Source organism: Bos taurus, chromosome 19 (genome assembly GCF_002263795.3).
Source record: "Bos taurus isolate L1 Dominette 01449 registration number 42190680 breed Hereford chromosome 19, ARS-UCD2.0, whole genome shotgun sequence".
Taxonomy (NCBI): Eukaryota; Metazoa; Chordata; class Mammalia; order Artiodactyla; family Bovidae; genus Bos; species Bos taurus.
The window spans coordinates 48701860-48718811 of NC_037346.1; the positions used below are offsets into that span (position 1 = coordinate 48701860).

Consider the following 16952-nt stretch of genomic DNA (forward strand, 5'->3'; position numbering starts at 1 on the left):
TTCTCAGAAGGCAGGTAAGGTGGTCTGGTATTCCCATCTCATTAAGAATTTTCCACAGTTTGTTGTGATCCACGTAGTCAAAGGCTTTAGCGTAGTCAGTGAAGCAGAACTAGGTATTTTTCTGGAATTCCCTTTTTCTATGATCCAACAGATGTTGGCAGTTTGATCTCTGGTTCCTCTGCCTTTTCTAAATCCAACATGGACATCTGGAAGTTCTTGATTCACATACTGAGAAAAAGTATTTTTAAACCTTTTCTAAAATTGAGCCTAGCTTGAAGGATTTTGAGCATTACTTTGGTAGCATGTGAAATGAGTGCAATTGTGTGGTAGTCTGAACATTCTTTTGCATTGCCCTTCTTTGGAATGGGAATAAAAACTGACCTTTTCCAGTCCTGTGCCCACTTCTGAGTTTTCCAAATTTGCTGGCATATTGAGTGCAGCACTTTAACAACATCATCTTTTAGGATTTGAAGTAGTTCAGCTGGAATTCCATCACCTCCACTAACTTTGTTTGTTGTAATGCTTCCTAAGGCCCACTTGATTGCATAGTCCAGGATGTCTGACTCTAGGTGAGTGATCACACCATCATGGTTATCTGGGTCATTAAGACGTTTTTTGTACAGTTCTGTGTATTCTTGTCACCTCTTCTTAAATATCTTCTGCTTCTGTTAGGTCTATACTGTCTCTGTCTTTATTGTACCCATCTTTCCATGAAATGTTCTCTTGGTAGCTCTAATTTTCTTGAAGAGATCTCTAGTCTTTCCCATTCTATTGTTTTCCTGTATTTCTCTGCATTGTTCACCTAAGGGTTTTTTTATCTCTCCTAGCTGTTCTTTGGAACTCTGCGTTCAGATGGATATATCTTTGCTTTTCTCCTTTGCCTTTCACTTCTCTTCTCAGCTATTTGTAAGGCCTCCTCAAACGCCTTTTTGCATTTCTTTCTCTTGGGGATGGTTTTGATCACTGCCTCTTGTACAGTGTTATGAACCTTTGTCCATAGTTCTTCAGGCACTCTGTTTATCAGATCTAATCTCTTGAATCTATTTGTCACTTCCACTGTATAATCATAACAGATTTGAGTTAGGTCATACCTGAATGGTCTAGTGGTTTTCCCTACTTTATTCAATTTAAGTCTGTATGTCTAATTAACATTCGTTACCTAAAACTTACCAATTTTTTTTATCGTAATGAGAACTTTTACGATTACTCTGTTAGCAGCTTTGAAGTAAACAACAGTATTTTTTCTTAAAGCCTTTTTAAAATTGAGATACAGTTAACGTACAATATTATATAAGTGTTAGGTGTATAACATTGTGATTCACAATTTTTAAATTTTATACTCCATTTATAGTTTTTATAGGTCTTCCCTGGTGGCCCAGATGGTAAAGAATCCACCTGCAATGTGGGAGACCCAGGCTTGATCCCTGGGCCGGGAAGATCCCCTGGAGGAGGGCATGGCAATCAACTCCAGTATTGTTGCCTGGAGAATCCCACAGACAGAGGAGCCTGGTGGGCTACAGTCCATGGGGTCACAAAGTCAGGACACAGCTGAGTGACTAAACACGTGGTTATACAATTTGGCTGTATTTCCTGTGTTGTATGGTATATCCTTGTTGCTTTATTTTATACATAATAGTTTGTACTTCTTAACCCCCATCCCTGTCTTGTCCCTCTCTCCACTAGTAACCATTAGTGTATTCTCTGTGTCTGTGAGTTTATTTCCTTTCTGTTACATTCACTACTTTTATTTTGTAGATTCCATATATAAGTGATGTGATATATATAGCATTTGTCTTTCTCTAACTTATTTCACTTAGCATAATACCCTCAAAGTCCATTCATATTGTTGTAAATAGCAAAATTTTCATTCTTTTTTATGACTGAGTAGTATTCCAGCGTGTGTGTACATAAACCATGTTTTTTCTATCCATCCGTTAATGAACACAGGTTGCTTCCTTATCTTGGTGATTAGAAATAATGCTGCTGTGGACATTGGGGTGCACGTGTCTTTTCAAATTAGTGTTCTCTTTTATTTTGAATATATAGCAAACGTGGAAGTGCTGGGTCGTATGGTAGTTCTATTTTTAGCTTTTTGAAAAGCTGCTGCATTGTTCTCCACAGTAGCTGCACCAATTTACATTCCCACCAGCAGTGTGCAAGGGTTCCCTTTTCTCCACATCTCCACTGACATTTGTTATCTGTGGTCTTTTTGATAAGCCATTCTGACCAGGTGATAATCTCATTGTGGTTTTAATTTGCATTTCTCTGATTAGCAGTATTGAGAGTCTCTTCATTTACCTGTGGCTGTCTGTATGTCTTTGGGAAAATGTCTGTTCAGGTTTTCTGCCCATTTTTAAATTGGGGTTTGTGTTTTTGATGTTGAGCTGTAGAGCTGTTTTTATACTTTGGATATTAACCCCTTGTCAGTCATGTCATTAGCAGATGTTTTCTAATTTTAAAGGTTGTCTTTTTGTGATGGTTTTCTTTGCTGCGCAGAGCTTTTAAGTCTAACTAGGTCTCATTTGTTTCACTTTCAATTGTTTATTTTTGGTTTTATTTCCTTTGCTTTAGGAGATAGATCCAAAAAGGTATTGGTATGATTGTTTCAAAAAGTGTTCTGCCTATATTTCCTTCTAGGAGTTTTATGGTTTTGGTCTTATATTTAGACCTATAATCCATTTTGAGTATATTTTTTGTATATGGTGTGGGAAAATGTTCTAGTTTCACTCATTAATATGTAGTTGTCCAGTTTTCCCAGCACTACTTATTGAAGAGACAGTCTTTATTGTATTTTTTGTCTTGTCATAGATTATTTGCAATCTGTATATATACATGATTGTTTTAAGTTGCTGATCTCTCACTTTCAAGCCCTTTTTAACAGCCCTGCATTTGTACTTTCCTCCCCTCACAATTACTGTTTTTGATTTTATATTTTATATCTAATTATTTTGTGGATCCCTTAACTGGGCTTCCCTGCTGGCTAAGTGGTAAAGAATCCGCCTGCCAGTGCAGGAGATACAGGTTCAACCCCTGGGTTAGGAAGACTCCCTGGAGAAGGAAATAGCAACCCAGTCCAATATTCTTACCTGGGAAATTCCATGGACAGAGGAGCCTGGCAGGCTACAGTCCATGGGGTCACAAAAGAGTCGGACACGACTTGGCAGCTAAACAACAGTTCCTTATTGTGGATATTCATGATTTTGCTACTTTTGTCTTCTAACCTTATTAGCTTTGTGTGGGGGTGATTTCCTACCTTTTCTGTATGGTTGCCTGTACCAGTGAACATTTTCATTTCATAATTTTCATGTTTCTACTTATAGCCTTTTTTTTTCATTCAGAAGGTCCTTTAACATTTGTTGTAAAACTGGTTTGGTGATGTTGAACTCTTAGTTTTTGCTTGTCTGTAAGGCTTTTGATCTCGCTATCAAATCTGAATGAGAGTCTTTCTGGGTAGAGTATTCCTGGTTGTAGGTTTTTCCCTTTCATCACTTTAAATATAGCCTGTCACTCCCCTCTGGCCTGCAGAGTTTCTCCTGAGAAGTCAGCACATAGCCTTGAGGGAATCCTCTTGTTTCTTCTCCCTCATTGCTTTTAGTAACAAGAGCAGTTTTTAATTTTTACCCCTAGAACTAGAGTTGTCTTGTAATGTGGGACTTCCTGCACTTCCTGGACTTGGATATCTGTTCCTTTCCCAGGTGAGGGAAGTTTTCAGTTATTATGTCCTAAAATATGTTACCAGCTCCTTTTTCTCTCTCTTCTCCTGGAACCTGTACAATGGGACTGTTAGTGCACATGATACTGTGCTAGAAATCTATTAAAATGTTGTCATTTCTTATCATTTTCAAAAATTCATTCAGTGTCACTGATTTCCACTGCTCTCTTCTAGCTGGCTGATCCATTCCTCTATATCATTTAGTCTATTTTTAATTCCTTTTAGTGTATTTTTCATTTCAGTTATTGTATTCTTCATTTCTGTTTTGCTCTTTAGTTTCTCTTTGTTAAAAACTTTGGCTTCTCATTCTGTGCAGCCGTTGTTCGCTCGAGTTCTTTGATCATCTTATACGATCACTCCCCTGAACTCCTTCTCTGGTAGACGTCTGTCTCCGCTTCACTTGGTCCTTCTGAAGTCTCACCTTGTTGCTTTGTCTGGAACGTGTTCTTCTGTCACCGCATTTTGCCTAAGTTGCTATTTTTATTTTTGTGTATCTGGTATGTTGATTATGTTTCCCTACTAGAGAAGTGGCTTTTTGTTGGAAATGCCTTAAGCATCCCAGCAACATGTCCCCCTCTCGTCACCTGAGCTGTATGCTCTAGCAGTTGTCCCTATGAGGACTGCGTGGGGCCTTCGGTTGTGGTGGGCTATTCGGTACGCTTGATTAGCCCTTGGTCCAGTTGGTTGCCAGGCCTTGCCTTGTGCAGCTGCTGGTTGGCTGGTCAGAAGGTGGCTAACTGTGTAACCTCAGAGACCCCCAGGGCTAGTGCTGGCTCAGTGGTGGATGGAGTCACTCTTGAAGGCTGCAGAGCTGTTTCCTGCTGGTTGGTGGGTAAAGCCATATCCTGGCTTAGTGCTGCCTTATACATGGGCAGAGCAGGTCTTGGAGTCTGGTTGCAGAGCCCAGAGCTGGTGTCTGATTGCTGGGTGTGGACAGTTCCTGACACAGTTGGGTACAGGGTCTGGGGTGTCCTGAAGCTTGTGTTGGCCTGCTAGTGGCCAGGGCTGGGGCCCAGCTGTCCCAGTGAGGGGTCTGGCCTGCTGATCCACTTATTGCAGGACTAGTTTTCTTGCATCTGATGTCTGTCCCCTGGTGGGAGAAACTGGTCCAGAGGCTAGAGCAGGCTCCCTCGAGGCCAGGGCCAGGGCCAGCGGATCTAGATCTTGGAACTGCTGCGTGCTTACTGGTGGGTGAAGTTCATGGGGTCTTAAGGCAGCCTGTCGGCTGATGGATGGGGCTGTGTCCCTGCTAAGTTGCTTGGCCTGAGGTGTCCCAGCACTGGTACCTGCAGGCTTTGGGTAGGGCCAGGTCTTGGTGCTAATAAGCTAGAGGTAGGATTCCACAGTGCCGCTTGCCAGCACCAAGGTCCATCCATGTGGCAGATGGAGTTCCTCACAACGGCTGCCACCAGTGTCTGTGTGCCCAGGGTGAGCTGCCGCTGCCACCTGTCTCACCAGGAGACTCTGAGTTCAGGAAGTGGGCCTGGCCTAGGCTCCTCTCAAATTACTGCTTCTGTCCCCAGTCCCAGAATAGAGATTTTGTGTGTGCCCTTTAAGAATGAAATTTCTTTCCTGCAGCCCTTTGGGACTCCTAAAAGTAATCACCACTGCCTTCAAAGCCAGATGTTCTGAGGGCTCATCTTCCCAGAGCAGGACCCTCAGGCCAGGGAGCTTACTCCTTTGGGAGAACCTCTGCAATGTAATATTCTCCAGTTTGTGGTCCCATACGCCTTGGGGTATGGGACTTGACTATATTGCAAGTCTGCCCCTCCTACCATCTCGCTGTGGTTCCTTATTGATGTCTTTAGTTATAGAAGATCTTTTTTGGTAGGTTCCTATCTTTTTCATCAACTGTTGTTCAGCAGATGGTTGTGGTTTTGGTGTGCCCATGAAAAGAAGTGAGTTCAGATTCTTTGTACTCTGGCATCTTGGCCATCCTCCCTTCCTTATATCTTTTCCATGAGTAAGGAGAAATCCCTTCCTAAGCACCTTGTAATAAGATACACAGCAGGATCTCATCGTGATGCAAACCTGGCCGAGGCATGTTGCTCTGTGACTTGAGTTGGGGAGGCGATAGTGAGGCCTCGTAAGAGCTGGGTTTGCTTTACATTTGGCGTGAACAGGACTCATGGAGGAGGAGGCTTCTGGCGCCCAGGGCACTGCCCACTCAACACAGTGTTAATTGTAGTCACCATACTTGTACACTGGGGCTTCCCTAGTGGCTCAGACAGTAAAGAATCTGCCTGCAGTGCCAGACACCCACATTCGATCCCTGGATTGGGAAGATCCCCTGGAGAAGGGAGTGGCAACCCACTCCAGTATTGTTTCCTGGAGAATTCCATGGACAGTGGAGCCTGGTGGGCTACAGTCTGTAGAGTAGCAAAGAGTCGGAGACAACTAAGCAACTAAAACTTTTACTTACTGTACATTAAATCCCCATGACTTATTTATTGTATAACGGGAAGTTTGTACTTCTATCTTCACTCATTTGTTCTACTGAGGACCTTTTTGTTTTTTGTAAATGAGATATTATGTATGTATTATATAAATACTTACATAATTTTTTTTTTTGTGCCATGCAGCTTGCGGGATCTCAGTTCCCTGACCAGGGGTTGAACCCAGGCCACAGCAGTAAAAGTCCAGAATCTTAACTGTTAGGCCACCAGGGAAATCCCTAACTGAAATATTATTAATGTTTACAGTAGAGAAGTTCACAATCTCTGCAGTGATAAAAACAGTAGGTTCTAAAACAATCTGAAGATTGAGAGAGAATTAAATGTGTAACTTTTAGTCTGACAAAAGTTCTAGATGATAACTAACCATGAGTCTTTCAGAGAAATCCCATCAAAAAAAGGGGGAATCCATTTTGTTTATGGGGAGTTGGTGTATTGTAGATTTCCAAGGCAGCAAAATGGTATTTCCTCAATTTCAGAACTATTTTAATACCGCTTTCTATGTAATATATTATAGAGCTGATTCAAAATATTAACCATTCAAGAATTAGACAAAACTTGGGATTTCCCTGGTGGTCCAACGACTAAGATTCTGCACTTCCAATGGAGGGAGCCAGGATTCATTCCCTGGTCAGGGAACTGGATCCCACTTGCCCCGACTAAGACCTGGGGCATCCAGATAAATAAAAATAAATGTTTTTTTAAAAAGGAAAAAAATCAGAACATTTGTTTGATCTCTAAATCTTTGATTATGGTTCCAACCAAGACTTCTAGCTCGGAGATGCACCTGTGCGACAGTTGGCACTTCTGCAACCCTGGCCCCTGCTTTTCTAAAGCAGAGGAACGAAGCGCTGTGTAAAACTGCTTTTAAGTTACATAAATGACTCTGGGCTACAGAACTACATGTTGCTATTAGTTACAAAAAAGTAATTGGTATTTCAAGAAATCAGACCAACATAGTTCTGTGATTTATGTCATTTCTGAGATTTTTATCCTCAAGATACTAAACTTTTAGCTTTTAGTCTAACAGCAATAAAAAAAATTGTACCTTTAATATTTTCTAGGTGCCCAAGGTCCTAATGAAATGCAGTCTAAAAAACCCTCAACCCTTCCATGCTCTAGCTCACAAGAAGAGGAAGTGCTGAACCCTCCCTCTCGTTTTTTGTCCAAGAGCAGGACATCCTTTGTTGAAGACAGTGAGTAGTAACGCACAGAGCTCTTGAGACTGTGGCTGGGAGCTGGCGGTGGTCGGTCGTGAGCAGTGCTCTTAGCCTTTTTACTTTTGTTGCTCTATGGTTAATGTGATTCTTTTTGGTTTTACATGACCTCATTTGTAAATGTTTACTATTATGAACTTGGATGTCTTCTTTTTTTTTTTTTAATTTTATTTTTAAACTTTACAATACTGTCTTCTTAAGATGGTCTTTGGTCATATGTTTTGCATCCACTATTTTATTATCTAAATCCTCTCAAAGGCTTTAGGACAGTAAGAGTCTCCGATATATTAGTTTATCAGTTGGTGGGCTTCAAATTATATTAACTTGAAAAATATTCTCATTTCATATTATCTCTAGGATTTTCATATGGTTAGTATTATATAAAGTCATAGTTAACGGCTATTTTTATAACGTATAGATGAACCATAATTTATACAGCTATTCAAGCCATTTAGGTTTTTAGTAATTTTTCATTATTTTAAAATAACTTTTTAGGAAACTATTATAATAATATTAAAATTATATTCTTCCTGATTTAATTAGGTCCCTACTTGTTCATTTAGAATGAGTCCCTATTTCCATTGTCTTTTTGGTGTACTTTTCTTAAAATCAGATTTAAAATATATTTCTAAATAGTGTGTGTGCACTTGTTTGTATAGGGTATATGTATATGTGAAATGATTTATGTCTCAATGTCCACTTTACTTTGTCCAACTAACAGAAATTTCTTCTGTGGATATGATTCCAAGTGCTAGGAAGTTAGGGGAGCCTATCCGGTCAGCTATTCCTTTACATCCCCCTTACCACCCTTCAGAGCCTCGAGCTCCCTGCCCCATAGGAAAAGAATACTTGCGTTCAAGTCACTGCTCCCCTACCATGAATTCTACCGGAGAAGGCACGGCATTTTCTACGGTAAGTGGAAAAGCTTGCTTTCAGCTGGACCAAAGCCTATAGATTTATTTAAAAGTTCTCTGCTAGACTAGTAGTCAAGAATACTGCACTAACCAGAGAGCACTGTAGTTCTTAAAACTCACCTCTGCATACACCTGCATATTCTCAGCCTGGGAAGATAGGGACAGGGTGACTGTAAAGGGGAAGTAGGATGAGCCGACACTTACTGAGTGCTCATTTGTGTTAGGCCCAGTACTGCATACTTTACAAATACTGGATAAATTACTTCTTAGAACACAGCTCTGAAGTAGATACTATTTTTATTTCTTATGGGGAAACTGAAATACAGGGTTTAAGAATCTTGTCTGAGGTCACACAGCAGTTGTAGAATTAGGATTAGAATTCAGGCATTCTAGCTTCAGAACCCATATTGTATATATCTAATTTAATAATTGAAATTATTTAACAGAAAGTATAAAAAATAATCTTTCAGCCATATTCCTATTAATCCAGCATGAACTACTATTAACATTCTGGCCTATTTGTTTCTACTCTTTTCTTTGAAAATAAAAGCCTTTTTTATACAGTCATCATGTTCCTATTTCCCCAGCAACAAGAGCACTCAGGTATGTGCCAAGAGTAGGTATATTTAAAAAATAATACACTGTCATTAAAAATTGAAACAGTACCAGAAAAGTAAGTTAGCATTAGGTGACTGTCATTCTAAACATTCTGAGCATCAGTTTAGGTTGGAGGGTGAACGGATAAAGAGAGAAAGGGATCATAGGTTAGTGGTTACTTTGAGGGGGCTTGCAGGGGTGATGGAAGGGCTTCTGAGTTGTTGGGAATACTCTTTTTCTTTACTGAGTGGCAGTTAAATGGAAATAATCATTTTGAACCAGTTCTTGAGAAGGACACTAACTTCAGTTTTAAAAAGGTTTCTTTTAAATATGATTGTAATATAGTTTTTACTTAAAGGCATTAAATTTAATTTTACTTTAATAGAAGAAAAAGATACTGAAGTGAAATTAAAGAGATAGTTAAACATCAAATGTTTCTTAACCACAAGAAATATTTTCCATAAGATTCCCTCCAAAGTTAAGATATACATTGTTTAAAATGTTACATTTATATTCATATTTTAGAGGTTTTGCCTATTTGTTTTGAACTTTCTGTTGACTCCTTCATATGAAAGAAAATGATTTTAATACTTTCCACTTGTGATTTGATCATTTTTTCACTGTCCAGGTGTAGCCATAACCTCTATAAATTTTCATATTTGAGACCACTTCACTTGCATTTATATTTGAATGACATCCTGAGCCATGCTTTTTCTTTGAGGACAAGTTTACAGACATTGCTCCATTCCTTTGGCATTGGTGATCAGTAGAGTGTTTTGACAAATGGGTTTTTTAAAAAGGCAAAACATGGAGAATAAAGGGACCTAGCTTTCTATCACAGGTCCTCCCTTCCCATCACACACAATGTTGTTTTTTATGTCTTCCCTGTATCTTTTTCAAATAAATTCTCCTTTGTTTTTAATAGGAACCAGACAATAGAGTTTCCTTAAGTTCCAAGTTGTCTCAAGATAGCAAACAGGAAATGTATCCAGCTGGGGACCAAGGCCCTAGGACAAGGAAACTTCCCAGAGAAAAAAGGTAACAGCACTGCAGGCTTCAGTGTTACAGGTTGTTACAGGGATTTGCAGAGTTAAGGGTATACTCTCCAGATGGAGCTGTGAAGGCCAGGATGAAATATTTGGCAAAGCATGTATTACAGTTGTTCTGAACTAAGTAATGTACACTTGTCTATTTAAATGTCATATTCTTTTTATTACAGATACGAAAACAGAGCTGCAGTCTCATCCTGGGATTCAACTTTCTCCCAGAGGGCAGGAAAAAGGTTAACAGAACAAGAATTACATGCAGTATCAGAGAAACTATCTCAGCGCCTCTCTGAACTAGATTCGGCAAGTCTTATTTTTTTGTCTTATCTGTATTGAGATTGCCATAGTTGGTGAGCATTTAAGTGATTTTCCAATTAAGGTGAGAGCTAAGCTTAATGAACTAGAAAGTTAATTTTATCTTAGTTACTGTGAAAATCTGTAAATCAAGCAGATGGGACATAGGCTGAGAAATTATCTCCTAGCCTTTTATTGTATAACCAGATTTGGTACATATTCATGCAAATTTTATCAAATTCTGATTAAATAACAGATGATTACATTAAACCATGTATATTTAGATGCATATGTATTGTTTCTCTTTGTCACTAAAGACATTCTGATATAAAATTGGATGAGCTCTGATTTTCAAAAATAAAATACTGTAGTTTGGAGATATCATTGAATAAATATATTAAATCCTATGTAACTTACTTTTAAGGTTATTGGAACTGATAGTCTGTGGCACTGATACATATCCTTTAGAAACTCTGCATAAGCGTCTGAAAACTTGTGCCTGAACCTGTGCCTAATTATCAGAGAAAGCTTTTAAAAGGTTTTATCTGTCTAATCCTTCCAACTTGCATTCTGCTGAAATCAGTAACAGATGTTAAAAATAATTTTCTTGATAGATGTTAAAAAGTGCCCTGGGTGATCGAATGAAAGAAAAGACTGGCTCCGAAGAGAATATTGGAAATGAAGAGGTGGGAAGTGGAAATGATGAGACACTGTCTCAGCACAGTGATGGCATTGTGGAGTACGGACCGAAGAAGCCAAGGCCAGGTAAAGCCTGTGTGCATTTCATCAAGATCCGTTTGAATTTTATCTTGTTCTTTTGTTTGGAACATATTCTACTATTTCTTCATTTTCCTGACTTTGTGTTGGTTTCTGAGCAGTATGTAAAACAGCCACTCTCTCAGTCCTGAAGGAGTAGTCTTGCACAGGAGGACTCTTAGCATTCAGCCCATCCCTAGCTCCTGGTTGGTTCTCAAATCTTTGTGGTTGTCCAAACCACTCTCTTTTCTTAATGGCTCCTGGTAGTTGAGGGTGTGCCCTAACCCTTTTTGATGTGGGTTTTTTGTCATTTGGGTCACTCAGCTAGTGTCTGGATTCTTTTCAGAGGAAATTATTCCATATGTAGTATATGTTAGTGTCTCTGGAGGAGATGAATTCAGGAGCCTGTATATTACCATCTTGAACTGGAACCCTCTCACCCCTGTCTTTTTACTTAAAAAAAATTTTTTTTAATGTTTTAATTGAAGGATAATTGCTTTATAGTATTATGTTGGTTTCTGCCAAACATCAACATGAATCAGCCATAGATATACATATGTCTCCTCCCTCTTGAACTTCCCTCCCACGTCCCTCCCTATCCTACCCTTCTAGGTTGTTATAGAGCCCCAGTTTAAGTTCCCTGAGTCATATAGCAAATTCCCATTTCACCTGTCTTTTTTGTTTAACAGCATTGTGTTACCTGTCTAAATATGCTATTTTTTTAAATTTACATAGATACTATATATAGTATTCTGCAACTTTTTTTTTCCTGTTAACATTGTTTTAGAAATCTGTTCGTACTTCTGGTTCACTCATTATAACTACTGTGTAACAGAGTTCATGCTTCCTTGGTGACTAAGACGGTAAAGAATCTGCCTGCAATGCAGGAGAGACCTAGGCTTGATCCCTGGGTTGGGAAGATCACCTGGAGAAGGGAATGGCTACCCACTCCAGTATTCCCAGGGCTTCCCTAGTGGCTCAGACAGTAAAGAACCTTGCCTGCAATGTGGGAGGCGTGGGTTCAATCCCTGGGTTGGGAAGAGCCCCTGGAGAAGAGAAGGGCTACCTACTCCAGCATTCTTGCACAGAGAGTTCCACAGACGGAGGATCCTGGCGGGCTGCAGTCTACAGGGTCATGAAGAGTCGGACATGACTGACACTTTTCACTGATTTCATACAGTGTGATTTCATACACTCATTTACATGAGTGTGTATTTTTATTTATGTATATGTGGATTTTTTTTGCTTCCAGATTTCAAAACTACAAACAGTTCTGCAATGAACAACTTGTAATATGTGCAAAAGCTGCTCTAGGATCCACATCTACTGGAATTGGTAGATCAGGGGTTTACACTTTCTTACCATTGCCAACTTCCCCTCCAGAGTGATCGCACACATTTGTACTTACATGAGCAATGCCTGACAAGTTTCCGGTTTGCCACATCCTTGCAGATGCTTCCTACTGCTTTTTCAAATAATTATCCCATTTTCCAGCAACTAAAATTCTGCATTCATTTTTATCTACTTTGGTCATCCCTTGTTTCTCTAGAAACAGTCCATTTCTCATCCAGAACTTACTTTTCAGATTTGTTTTTTAACTTTAAGAATACTTTCCTTGTCTTGATTATTTCCTCTCTTCCCTGAGATTTGGCTTAGGTAATCTCTAGGAACCCTCATCCTGTAATGTGCATGTTATACCATTTTGAAAACACATTGTAAGTTAAAATTTTATGTTTATTGGATCTTCAATTTCTAAAGAATACATTGTGGACATAGTAAAAATGTTATTAAAACACCATTTAAAACAGATTGTGTAAGTTAGTTTTACTTAATTTGAAAGATTTAAATTAAGAGAGTAAAGAGACAAATAAAAGCTCAAGGACACTTCTCTGGAAAAATTTATTTAGAAAGTTATCAAATCTTTCAAATTTCCTTGATGTCAGAGCTGTATTGAATTACTTGCTTTTCCAAAAGGGCACAGCATCCCCCTCTTCACAACTAGCAGATTCCTAAGTTTATCTATAAACAATGGGACATAAAAAGTTTTGTGGAGGGAAATAATTTGTTAGATCTCACAGGCAGTGTGGAATATGGGGGCTGGATCACTAAGTAGGGAAGAACAGGACTGCTTAAAAAGGCTAAATAACTTCTGTGTGTAAGGTGCTGCTTTATAAGGGTAAGGTGTGTGTGTGTACACATACCTACACACTTACATCCCCCTCCTCAGGACCTACATAGGTAAAAGGTGAGCGGACACATTGCTATGGTTTACCTTTTTTTTTTCCTCTCTCTACCACCAAGAGTACTAAGTACGGGCCTTTGTGTGCAGCAGGCATCCCACATATTGCTCCATTTTCAACCCAAAAGTGAATATAGAAACTCAGTACATCTTTGAAACATTTTGAGTACATGTTTATGTGCATTTGTCTGTCTGCTTGGTATGATGAAACATACAAATAGAAGTTACTTAGAGGAGAGTACATTCAGCACATTCACAGTCTCTTTGGATTTGGTAAAAATCAACTATTTGGTGCCAGCTTAACATTTCTGGCTCTCAGAAACTCACGGTACATGTCTCTCTGGTGTTGCAGGACTTGCCATGCATAGAAAGGCACCCTCCAGATCTCATTCACTCTCTCCATCTCCAGTTAACAAAAACAAACAATTCCAGATGGAGAGAAAAAAGCAGCGAAAACCAAAAGAAACAGATGTCCGCCGATTTCAAGCAAAGGTATATCCCATCTCTTGACTGTTACTAGGCAGCAGGTATTACCATTATTTACCCTCAGCCAGATGCTACAGTGAACATGCTGTTGATGAAAGGCATAAAATGCATTTAGGATTCTTGAGCTGAGTGGATGACAAAATCATGTGACATGGCTTTTATGGTCCCCCATTATAAAACTTGTGCTCCTGAAACTCTAACAAAACTAACCTTATATAGCCCAGTGCTCCAGTGGATTAAGAAAGTGTATCAGAGTAGACTGATATTTTCAGAGAGAGGTTTAGAAATAAAGAGAACTTGAGGTGGATTAGATGTGACAGACCATTTGAGTTACAGATGGGATGAAAATCCCCAAGACAGGAATGAAAGGAGGTGGCTAGGGGTCAACAGGAGAATGTATGATTACTGAGGAAGACTTTCTGCTGTGGAATAGTGATTTTGAAATGTAGCATAAATTTAGAACACTTAAGTTGCTTGCTGTCCTATGTTTTATAATGGTGAAAACTAACTCAGTATGTAATTCAACATGTAACTTCCATCCAAGGGTGTATCAAAATAATTATAAACTGTGGGAACAAAAAAACAACATTAGGTAAAGTTTTATGTCTCAGGTGTCTGTTAAATAATATATGTTTATTGATCAGTAGCCTGAAAGGAACTTTAAAAAAAGTGATTCGAATGGCAGTCTTAGGTAGATTTTTTTTCCTTCATTTTCATTTGTATGTTTTTAATAACTATAATATCATACTGCCTTTCCCTGTAGGCAATAACCGAGGCATTTGAAAAGGAACTAAGAAGAAATAAAGTTCAAGAGAATATTGGACCTCTAGGAATAAATGACGAGGAGGAAACAGTGGGTAAAAGTCTCTGCTGTAATAAATGCCATTTGATCAGATCAGTGGAAAGTACAGAGATGATCTTTTTAAATGGAAAAAAGAATCAACAGAACCTTAATCATTAGCCTCTTAGAAAAAAGCAGAATTTCATTTCATGGATGTGGATTTTCTTTTATTCATAGGGTAACCAAGCTGCTAAAATGTGGTACCAGAAACACTAGTATTTTTTCCTGCCTGCCTGAAACTTACATCAGTTTTAAGGGCTTCTATTGTTTTATCAGTTCACCAAGGCTTTAAAGACAGTCTGGACTGACAAGTTAAAGAGGGAGAGTAAGAAAAGACAGAAAATCCCAGTTCTAAGCTTGGCTGGAACAAACCCAAAGCATAAGTTTTCATTGCCTTTCAAAAGAATAGTTACAGAAGCTAAATGAAAGCATGGAAGAAAATGCTTATGCTAAAATGTTCACAAACCAGGATATAGAATATAGTATGGTTGTAACTAAACATTGTCTTAGAACTTTTGTAATCCACATGGAAAAGCCTGTCAAAGAAGCAAGCACATCAGAACAGTGTCAGTTGTTGTATTTAGCGGGTAGGACTATGGCAACTATGAAACTTGAATAAGATTCAGTGCTTTTTCAAACTCCACGGGATGCCAGAAACTAGAGGTATTTCACTTAGAGTAGGTAAAGACTAACCAAATTTTAGAAGTCTGAAGTAAGGTAGTTTGGTTGGGAATTATGCTGACTATTTTTGCTGATATGTAATATTTAAGATGATATATGAAAGAGCTATTAGACTTCTCATTCTATTGTTTTCTGTCTAAGGAAAAAATATACAGAGAAGCTGTTCATAAAGGAACTCCAAAACGAAGCCAGCCCTGGAAGATTTACTCTAGAAAAACCACAACTCCAAGTCCAAGAGGTGGCTTGCCAAAGCCAAATAAAGCAGTTCCAAGTAAGAACCACAAAATTGTACTTTATGGAAAACTGGCATCCTTTGAAAGTGCACGCTGCCTGCCAAGGACACAGCACTGAAAACTAACATCTACCAGTGAGCTGGACAAAGTGCCCTCTTCTGCCACTGCCGTATGCTAAAGAGAGATAAAACTCTTCAATGAGCCATTTCTTTAAAACTCTTAAGTATATGCCAGTACATTGGCACAAAGGAATGCACTGGCTATGACCTGCTGTTCCAACTTGAGCTCTCTCTGTTCACTAAGTGCTGGCTGCCTTTTCTTTGTTTCTGGGAAGTTGGTAGAACCAAAGCAAGCAGAGAGCCTATCCAGCTCCTGTATAGTGACAGTTGGCACCGAGGTGCAGTTTCAAAGACCACTGACCTTCTAACTACATCCTATTAGACACAGACTTTCCCTCCTGGGAGGGTTGGAGAGTCTGTTTGACCACACACAGAGCATCCACCCCAGGCACTGAGTCAGCTGAGCAGTTAGGATGGACTTCACAAGACCAGCATGTCCTCAGTCAGAAATGTTGAGCTTATTTTCATCCTTACTAGTTGGCTTGTCCCAATCAGAAAAGGAATGCAAAAGTAATAACATACTTCTAGACTTGTTCTTTTCAGGCTCAGAGCCATATCACGTAGATAAGCGTTGACTGAAGGTTGAATGAGGTTTCTTCTTAAAAGCTGTCAGCAAGTTTCTCAGATTACAAAAATTTTTTTTACCTCACAGTGAAAGTGAATGAACACAGTCTCCTGCCCCTGATGCTGGAGCAGTTTCCATTTCTCTATGTTTCTGGCCAAACACTAAGCAAAATGTGGAAACAGCAAATCGCACAGGTTGAACAACTTAAAAAAGATGCATATAGAGAAAATCGATCAAAGAAGAAACTCCAGGATGAAGTAAGATAACTGTCAATTAAGCATAGAAATGTAAAGCAAAAAGAGGCAGAGCTTATCCTTGATAATCTAGTGAATAGAACTATTAACTTCCTTCTCTTCCATCCCACTTAAAGATAGAAGAAGCCTTGAGAAGGCATGACCTCCTTACTGCGCTTATCAAGAAAGAATATGAACATAACAAGAGACTGGTATGTCAAGAGCAAACTGGGTATTATATCTTTGAATTTCTAAGTTATATTAATTACTTTTATTTGTACTAGCTGGGCAATATCCCTACTGACTCATACCTCCAGCATTTGCCTGTGGAAGCATTTAGGTCTTTAACCAACATTGATGTGAGGGTAAGGTGCTAGGTGCTTCATAAACACCGTTTTATTTTTTATTTATTTTTTAATTGGAGGGTAATTGCTTGACAGAATTTTGCTGTTTTCTGCCAAATATCAACATGAATTAGCTCTAGGTATACGTATGTCCCCTCCGTCTTGAACCTCCCTCCCTATACAGTGTCTCTATAGTAAGACAATGGAGATGTTTTCTATGAA

At 39.0% G+C, this 16952-nt stretch overlaps 1 protein-coding gene across 2 annotated transcripts in view; it reads left to right on the forward strand.

The window, feature by feature from the left end:
- The window catches only part of CEP95 (centrosomal protein 95), a 43086-nt gene that overhangs the window by 15277 nt on the left and 10857 nt on the right, over positions 1-16952 (forward strand). For both annotated transcript variants that reach the window (XM_024979794.2, NM_001192116.2), the window contains exons 7-16: positions 7230-7361; positions 8104-8294; positions 9819-9931; positions 10113-10242; positions 10848-10998; positions 13581-13720; positions 14478-14567; positions 15378-15507; positions 16241-16410; positions 16524-16598. In XM_024979794.2, the coding sequence (XP_024835562.2) occupies positions 7230-7361; positions 8104-8294; positions 9819-9931; positions 10113-10242; positions 10848-10998; positions 13581-13720; positions 14478-14567; positions 15378-15507; positions 16241-16410; positions 16524-16598 (1322 nt within the window). The remainder of the gene's footprint in view (positions 1-7229; positions 7362-8103; positions 8295-9818; positions 9932-10112; positions 10243-10847; positions 10999-13580; positions 13721-14477; positions 14568-15377; positions 15508-16240; positions 16411-16523; positions 16599-16952) is intronic.